The sequence below is a fragment of the Amblyomma americanum genome, chromosome 3 (genome assembly GCF_052857255.1).
Source record: "Amblyomma americanum isolate KBUSLIRL-KWMA chromosome 3, ASM5285725v1, whole genome shotgun sequence".
In the NCBI taxonomy this organism is placed as follows: domain Eukaryota; kingdom Metazoa; phylum Arthropoda; class Arachnida; order Ixodida; family Ixodidae; genus Amblyomma; species Amblyomma americanum.
The window spans coordinates 80510264-80519073 of NC_135499.1; the positions used below are offsets into that span (position 1 = coordinate 80510264).

Sequence of the window (8810 nt, forward strand, 5' to 3'; positions counted from 1 at the left end):
GGGCCTTTGTAGGTGGCTGGCTCACCATGTTGAGGCGCCCGCCAGCCGAAGGGCACCGGAACAAAAGATCACTCTTGGTGGTCGAACACCGGCTACCGACGCAAGCCGGCGGCCGGAACGCACGCAGGAACACAGCAGGCCGAGCAGTCCGAGCAGGCCGAGAAGCGAGTAACTGCTTTCACCGCATAAACAGCGGCGAATAGAGCCATGTACCCTAACAGAGGGTTTTTTCAGAAATGTTTCGGGACATTTCCTATTTCTCATCGGCATATCTGATTATTGTTCGTTCCTTTTTATCGGAAGTCTCGTCTGTAAGTTTTATCCGTGTGGTGTGAGTGTGCAGTTGTGCGTGTTTGAAGTCTTCCAACTCGAGGCTGCTGAGGTCCACCGAAGTGCGAGCCCCTCACTTTGCAGCCACGTGTCTGGAGTAGACTTCGCGTGAAGCAGCGATGGTGTCGCTCACCGCCAGCTTCTTGAAGAGGCGCAAGTAGCGTCTGCTACAGAGCCTCTTCATTACTTTATCGTTGTTGGGGTCCCAAGAGCCGAGCGCTCCAACAACGATTGCCTCGACGCTGACCCGCTGGAACTTTCGCAGCAGGTATTGGCGCACGGGTTCGTACTTGGCGACCTTACTCTCCCGTGCCGCATCGAAGGCGGTTCTGCGATTGTCAAAGGGGCAAGTGACGTCGATGACGATCGCCGACTCCCCTCGCGCCAGAACGAGGTCTGGCCTGAGGTTAGTCGTTCCCACGGGACGGTTCTCGTGGGTGACTGTGAATCGCTTCCCAGCGGCCGCTTTCAGCCGGTTCACGATTTTATTGTGCCGGTCCGTGTAGGCAGCACTCTGACGCATGCAGTGGCAGAGCACGTGGGGTAGGGTTTCCTGGTTGTGCCCGCACGCTCTGCACCGCTGGTCGCTTGCACGTGCCCACGGCCTGGCCCCGTTGAGTGGCAGGAGGTTCAACCTTGCCCTGTGAAGGAAACGCCAGTCACAGAAACGGGTGAAAAGACCTGAACGCATGAAGTGAGAGCTGCTGGGATCGGCGGCGACGCACTCCATCACTTTCCCCTGGTTGGGTTTCTGTTGGAGAGAGTGATTTCGTGCGGCCGTGGCGATCGAGCGCAGCTTCTTCACGACCTTCGTTCGGTGCTTCGGCGCCAGAGTCACGTCGGCGCAGGTGATGTGGGGCCCATCTTCCCGCATTTCCCACGTGACCTCGAGACGCCGGGACGCCTTTCGCGCCTCCGTCCATACGGACTTGAGCTGCGAGGCCCGCGCCCTGAAGTCTCCCTCCGTCTCCCCGCTGAGGTAGGCTGCGACGTCCGCCTCGTTCACTTCTCGGCCCAGTCTCTTGGTGGTGATCTCGGTGACGGCTCGCTTCGCCAGGTCTCGAACCTCTGCGCCTGGAGAGGAAAGGAGTTTAAAAGCGCTGTCGATGCGGCAGATGTCGCTCAGCTCCGCTGCCAGGGGAATTCCCGCCGTGCCCGCTGCTGCGCTGCCGTAGATGTAGTCGTTGCTGGCGTTTGCTGGAAGGTAAAGAGTGCGTTTGATTAGCGGTCGCAGGGCTTCGTCGAGGCGCTCCCACTCTGCCTTCCCCAACAACCCGCACCGCATGGAGAAGTTGAGCGCTGGATATACGAATGTTTTGACAGCGTCCAACCTCTGGCACGGGGCGAGCATCGAGGTCAGCAGGCGGCGGCCTACGCCGATGGCGTCGTCGACGGTTGCGGTGTCCGGGAACACGCTGAATCTGACGGCGCGTCCTAGAAAAGATTGGGATTCAAAGTCGTTGATCGTCGGTATGGCCGTCCCGTTGATTTCGAAGACTGTCGGCCTGGTTCCGACGGGCGTCCGGCCGCTGAGGTGCAGGGTCTTGCATGTCCCGGGGTTGAGTTGAAGTCCCAACCTGGAAGAGAGGGCTGTTACTTTGTCGATCCGGGCTTGAAGTTCTTCCGGGCTGTTGGCCAGCGGGGTCAGGTCGTCGGCGTAGGCCAGGATGTTGTGTTGTCGCTCGTCTCCTTGAACTTCTCGTAGCACTGAATCGATGACCAGGTTGAAGAGTAGTCCGCTGAGTGGGCAGCCTTGGCGAATTCCGGCAGAGATGTCGATGGACTGCGTTGCTCCGTCCTTTGCCACGATGCGGGTGGTGTTGTTGCGGTACAGGTCGGCTACGATGGCGCAGAAGTCGTCTCCGGCGCCGGCTCCTCGCAGGGCGTCGACGATGGCGTTGTGGGCGACGGAGCCGAAGGCGTTGGCGAAGTCCAGGAACGCCACGCAGAACTCCCCACGGCCGGCCCGCGCTGCGTCAAGGCGCTCCTGCAGCACGAAGTTGTGCTCGAACACCCCGTCGTGCGGCAGGAACCCCTTTTGGCAGCGCGAGAGGGTCTCGTGCTCTACGAACCAACGCTGCAGCCTGGACGCTAGGCAGCCGGCGTACAGCTTCGCGATCGTCGAGCCGAGGGCGATGGGGCGCCAGTTGCCGATGTCTTGCTCCTCTCCCTTCTTGTGGATCAGTATCGTCCGGGACTCCTTCCATTCTTGGGGCACTCTCTTAAACTTGATGCAGGTGTTGAATACGGCGGTCAAGAACTTGGCTTTCGGGTCGGTGGCTTTCCAGTGTTGGTAGGTGATGCGGTCGTTCCCGGGGGCGCTGTTCTCACACTTGCGGAGCTTCCTGAGGACTTCTTCTTCTGTGAATGCTTCGAGGGGGAATTCCGCCGGTTCGATGCAGCTGGTCTTGTCTCGCAGGATGGTCGTGTCTACTTCCTTGGGTCCCCACGTGGCCGTGAAATGGTCTTGGATGTCTTGCAGCGGGACCGGGCAGAGCGAAGATTCGCCTTCCACGATCAGGCGTACCGCTCGGTGGCGATTCCTGCGGTAGAGTCTCTGAATCTGTTGAGCGTTTTCGGGGTTGACCGGTTGGCGCGGCTTACCTCCGGCCGGAGCCGTCGGCAGCTTTACCTCCCTCGCAACCTCCGCGATGGCCTCCTGCAAAACGGAAAGGAAGTCATCCCAACCCTTATCAGAAACAGGCTCCCGCAGCGAATGCCGGAGGCGCCTGGCGTGCTCGGCGAGAACTCCGTTGTCCTCGGTCAGGTTTGCCAGGGGGTCGGTGGTTGCTTCGTCCCCGGTGCCGTCGTTGTCGTCGTCAGTCCGTCTTGCCGCAGGGTCGGTGGCTTCCTCGTCTTCGTGGCCGCCGTCTTCCTCTTCTAGTTGCTGCGTCGGGCTCTCCTCTTCGTCTGCGGGAGTTGGGATCGGCGACTCTTCCCGGGCGAGTGCTTCGCTTTGCGTTGAGATGATGACGTCGGGCTCTATCGGTGACGGGGCGATGTCCGTTGCTGGTGCGGGGCTCGGTGGCTCGTCGGCTGCTTCGAAGATACCTAGAGAAAGAGAGTGCGTTAGTAACGGTGACGGTGTTCTTGGTGGAGGCGAGTCTGTGGGCTCCGTTTCCGGGAGGGAGTCTTCAGATGGCGTCGGCGAGCGGCGTGTCCTCGGGCGAGTTGCTGTTGACGGCCCGGGACGGGGCGGCAGAGCCTCGGAAGCCGCTTTCTTGCGGTGCCACATGTGGCGATTGTTCAATCCCTTTTTTGTGGTAAAAGACATTGCACACTCAGAGCACTTGTGGCGATGGTCCACAGGAGCGGTCTCCTCGAACCTCCCTCCAGCGAGGCATCCGTGCAGAGTCGGACGAAGGCCAATATCCTTCTCGCACAAGGTGCAGAAGTATATGACCCGGTCGACGCGCACGCCATGGTCGCTTTCCAGGTGTCGAAGGAGGGACTGCCGCCTGGACGTCCACGTGACCGGGGCATACGCGGTAGGGCATCCCTTCTCGGTGCATCGGAACGTGCGCGCTAGCGGAAAACACACCGTGAGCGTGCTTCCCTCGAGGCGCGGCTGCGATCCGGGTCGACTTGGGCTGGAGGTGGTGCTTGATGCTGGCGATGCCATCCTGTGGAAGCAAGAATGATAGAAGCCGTTCGGGCGTTTAGCTGCAAAGAGGGATGTCCCTCAGAGCGGCGACGCCGGTCCCGAACACGTGGCTTCCTTCCCCCCTAGTAGCAGGCAGTCCCCGGCGGCAGAGTAAGGAGGAGAGAAACAAGGGTGGTGGTTATAGATAGAAAGGGTTAGCAATCAAGCTGAGTGTTAGGCCAAGCTTGTCAGAACGTGCCTGCAGCGAGCGAGAGAGAAAGACGGGCAAATGGCGACACAAATTTGCAGAAAAGTGAGAGCCCCGCAGGCGAGCAAGCCACAAGAGAGAAAAAAAAAGTAGCCTGGGGGCACGCCACGAGAGGAAGAGAACAGAACTAGTGGGAGAGAGACTGCTAAATTACGTGCACACTTCTCGTCGCTACGACGAGCAAAAAGAGAAAACCTTAGAGGTAAAAAATAGAGAGATTTATCGTGCACACTTGCTCATGCAACAATTGGGCATGCAAGATGATCCGGCCAGACAGCAGGAACCGAGTCGCCAGGTGAGGGCCAAAGCTCGAAGAGAACCAACGTGCAGCGGGTCACCAGCAACCAAGTTAGGCCTAAGCCACCAGCAGCGTCTGAAAACAGAATCACAAAAAACACACAAAAACAGTAAAACAGGTCGCAGCACGAAAGACGGAATCGCAAGATGCAGCAAGGCGTGCCCCCAGCACTACACTTTGATCTTAGCCAAAAGGCCGAGAAGCGATGAAGGCGAAATTCCAGAGGCCCGATTACTGTGCGATGTCAGCACGTTAAAGAACCCAAGGTGGTCGAGATTTCCAGAGCCTGTGCCTTAACCACGGCGTCCCTCATATAGAATGAGTCTCTTTGGGACGTGAAACCACGATAAACTAAGCTAAATTAATCTTTTCGTATCTGACTCGAGATACGGAGACCCGGCAACTGTAAGTGGTAGTATCATGAGTTTGACCTCCACTGCTCGTTCGTAGTCTGTGCGCGCGTGCTCTTGCAGTTGCAGTTTACACCCAGCAGCTTTCGATTCGGTGCGGTTACCGATCACACAATTGCTTTTCTGACCCAGCGCAGAGCGATTGCTTCTATAGACACTCGACGTAGCTCGTCGCAATTCAGACCAACACAAAGCTTGCTGCTGCAATGCAGATGCAACGACGTCGCCTGTGACTCTTCCAGTAGCTGTCAACATGCTCGGAATAATCGTCCCATCCGTGTAAAAATTGGCCAAACCCCAACAGCTGCAGCGATTTGTGGCGAGTATGGCGTGCTTTGTGCATGGCCGTGCTCATGTTGCAGCAGAACTCAGAATTTTGTATGCACAATGCAGTCGCAGGCAGTACCATTCAGCATTACTGTTTTGATCACCATCACCTGCCCAACACCATCTACTGTGCCCAGCAGTCAGCAAGCCTCCCAACATCGAAGCCATTATCGCCGCTATGGGTTGCCCTATGCCCAGTACAGTTTGTTCAGTGCCCAACGTACCTCCCAACATTTTCTGCTCCCAGCATCAAATGCTGTCACGTGGACACCATCGTGTCCGACATCCATGGTAAAACAGCGCGGAAAAAACGCAAGGACGGAACAAACACGACGACACAAGCGCTGACTTTCAACTGGTGATTTATTACGCACGTGTGTACATATACTATTCCCGCCAAACACTACAATGAACAAAAAATATTCAAGAAACACTGCGTCATCACTGAACACATTAAATCTACCTTGCTGCAAATGCATGCTCCAAACATGTGATTTCTTGGTTAGCCAATGATAATGAGGGCTTGCTAATGCATGCTGCACCTCCCTTGTCAATATGATATGCCTCTACTAGTTCCCTTACTATCTGATCTTTATGTTTGAAGATGACGGATGTCTGATGAAGCAATGGGGCGCACGTGTGCTTAGGTTGCCTGCAGTGCAGCGCCAAATTCGAACTGGCTGCCCTGTCCAAAGAATTGTAATGCTCCCTCAGCCGTTCGTTAAGACATCGCCCAGTCTGGCCAACATACCACCCACCGCATGAAAGAGGGATCTTGTATACTACACCTTCGACGCACTCATCCCTCCTCTCTGTGTGTGCTGTGGTACAACCACCACCAATCGTCCTTTCTAGTAGGGACTCTCGCTTCCGCTGCACAGCTCGGCAAATGTTGCTTAATTTTCTGCGAGACGAAAATACATCAACTAGAAATATTCGCCCCACTTTCTTCAGACGGTGTGATAATGCATGGACATAAGGGATGACAGCAATCTTCCGGCGATTCGTGACCTCATCTTCCTGAGGAGCACGCTTATGCTCCGATTTGATTTTGGCCAACAGCCTTTCGCATAACCTGCCGATAGTTGCCTCAGGAAAACCAGCGTTCTTAAGCCTAGAAATCTGGCCTTGCACACCTTCCTCAATGATATGGACACACGACTTGTTGAGGGCGGCGCGAACACAAGACAGGGCGATGCCATCCTTTACCAGCTTAGAGTGCCCAGACTGGAAGCTGAGTAGGGGCTTGACGGAACGAGGCGAATACAGCCAGCAAATATGTCCGGGCTCAAGTCTCAGCTCCACATCCAAGAATTGTATCCTACGTTGGTTAACGGTCTCCGTGGTGAAAGCAAGCCCTTGACCATTTCTGACAAATGTGTTCACGACATCTTGCGTGCATCCTTCGTTTTCAACAAAAAGCACACGTGCGCCCCATTGCTTCATCAGACATCCGTCATCTTCAAACATAGAGATCAGATAGTAAGGGAACTAGTAGAGGCATATCGTATTGACAAGGGGGGTGCAGCATGCATTAGCAAGCCCTCATTATCATTGGCTAACCAAGAAATCACGTTTGGAGCATGCATTTGCAGCAAGGTAGATTTAATGTGTTCAGTGATGACGCAGTGTTTCTTGAATATTTTTTGTTCTTTCTAGTGTTTGGCGGGAATAGTATATGTACACACGTGCGTGATAAATCACCAGTTGAAAGTCAGCGCTTGTGTCGTCGTGTTTGTTCCGTCCTTGTGTTTTTTCCGCGCTGTTTTACCATGAATAACAGTAACCAACTTGTCAGCTTTCCGTACTTCTAAATGTCCGACATGCCCGGTAAGCCTCCCAACAGATGTCCGGTATTGCCAGCACGTTCCAGTATGATATTCTTTCTTCCCGCATGCCCGGTACTATCGCCATTTTCATTATGAATGCCAGCATAAATCATCCGGGTTTTTCCAGTAGGGACGACCAACGCGAGGAGAACAGCTGTTTAATGGCGCGCTACAATGTTTTATACAGTCAAGCCGGATGAATACCTGCGGTCGCGTTCCTTTTCCTCTTTGCCGTGGCTTATAATTGAGCACCAGCTTGCACTACGAGTGTGCAACGCAAGTTGAACCAAGTCACTGTAGTCACGCGCTCAATTTACTGTCGCTGTTCTGCATATCAGTGAGTACGAGTGAGCAAATGTCTATCGAAACGAGCGCGAAGTATTGCGTGAGCGAAGGTTTATGCAGCGATGAACAAAGCTTTACCGTTAAGAAGACAGCGGTAAGTGCATGTGCGGCAATTCTGTCTCGAAGTAAATTGCAGGGTTTAATGTCTCCAAGCAGTATGACCTCTTCTTCTTAAGGTCACGATCTACCTTCTGTCCTCTTAGACCTATAGCACCACATCAGTTCTCGCCGCACCGCCTGTGATGGGTTTTCTTATTGATCATCAGCCACGATAGACTAAAAGACGGCAGCATGATGGATATATGAACCGAACAGGGCAGGTAAAGTGGCGGAAAACACGTTTTTCAAGGTAGTTTCTCCAATATCGTGTTTCTGCCAGACAGAGAGACGGTTTATTGATAGGAAAAGCAGAGAGGTTGGCCTGAAAAATAAATATCTGGCCTGCTACTCAGCTCTGGGGGACGGGAAGAGGAGATAAAAGAAGGTCACGACGGGGGACGATGATGATGGGAGGAGGCAGATGAAAAACTAGTTTAAAAAAAAGGCACACTTTCTGACAATACAAACGCGAGACAAGGTCCGTGTCGCTCAAAACGCGTGAGAGCACTCGCGTTGCCTTTACAGTTCTAAAACTATCTGGCCAAGCGCCGAGGATCAAATCCTCAGAGAGGAGCGATGTGTCCATAGGCTTCAGAGCAGATGCGAGTATGAGTCTTTCACGTGCATACGCTGGACACGCCCCTAAAACATGACCTGTAGTCTCTAGCACGCCACATGTGGTACATTCCGGGGAATCCGCTTGTCCTATTAAGTGCAAGTATTTGCGCGTGAATGCCACGTTTCAACGTAGTCTATGGATAACGCATGCAATAGGGCGAGGTATTCCGCGAGGAACTGAAAAGGTCATCGTCGGATCTAGCCGTTTAAGGCGGATGTGGCGGGTGTCTGGCAGGGCCCGGTACCTAGCCGTCGCCCTCCTCATCAATTCCGAAAGGAGACAAGCTGTGTCCACTATAGAGAACGGTACAGCTGTACGCAGGCCACTGCTGAAGGCGCTCCTTGCTTCAGCGTCGGCGGTCTCATTTCCATCGAGTCAGCAGTGTCCGGGGATCCACTGAAACTCTATACGGTGGCCGTTTCCCTGAGCAAATGATACGAGACTAATGATATCAAGAGCCAGAGCTTGGTAGGCTGTGTGGCGTAGGAAGCATCCTAAAATGTGTAGCGCAGGTTTACAGTCGGTCAAAATGCACCACTCCTGAGGCGGTTCTCCGCAGATGTGGCGAATCGATTCCCGAAGGCCCACCAGCTCTGCAGCGGTTGAAGTAGACTTGTGTCCCAAAATGAATCTGCGGGTCGTCTGTTGTGCAGAGATTGCGAAAGCTGCTGTTGATGCATTTGGAGACGCAGATCCATCCGT

At 54.4% G+C, this 8810-nt stretch overlaps 1 protein-coding gene across 1 annotated transcript; it reads right to left on the bottom strand.

The window, feature by feature from the left end:
• Nucleotides 1-269: 269 nt before the first annotated feature.
• Nucleotides 270-1681, bottom strand: LOC144123104 (uncharacterized). The gene has a single exon (XM_077656010.1). It carries the CDS (start codon nucleotides 1679-1681, stop codon nucleotides 404-406), a length of 1278 nt encoding a protein of 425 aa, XP_077512136.1. The 3' UTR covers nucleotides 270-403.
• Between the last annotated feature and the right edge of the window lie 7129 nt (nucleotides 1682-8810).

Coding starts and splice junctions, on each gene's coding strand:
- LOC144123104 (XM_077656010.1), bottom strand. CDS start 1,681: ATGCTCGCCCCGTGCCAGAGGTTGGACGCTGTCAAAACATTCGTATAT.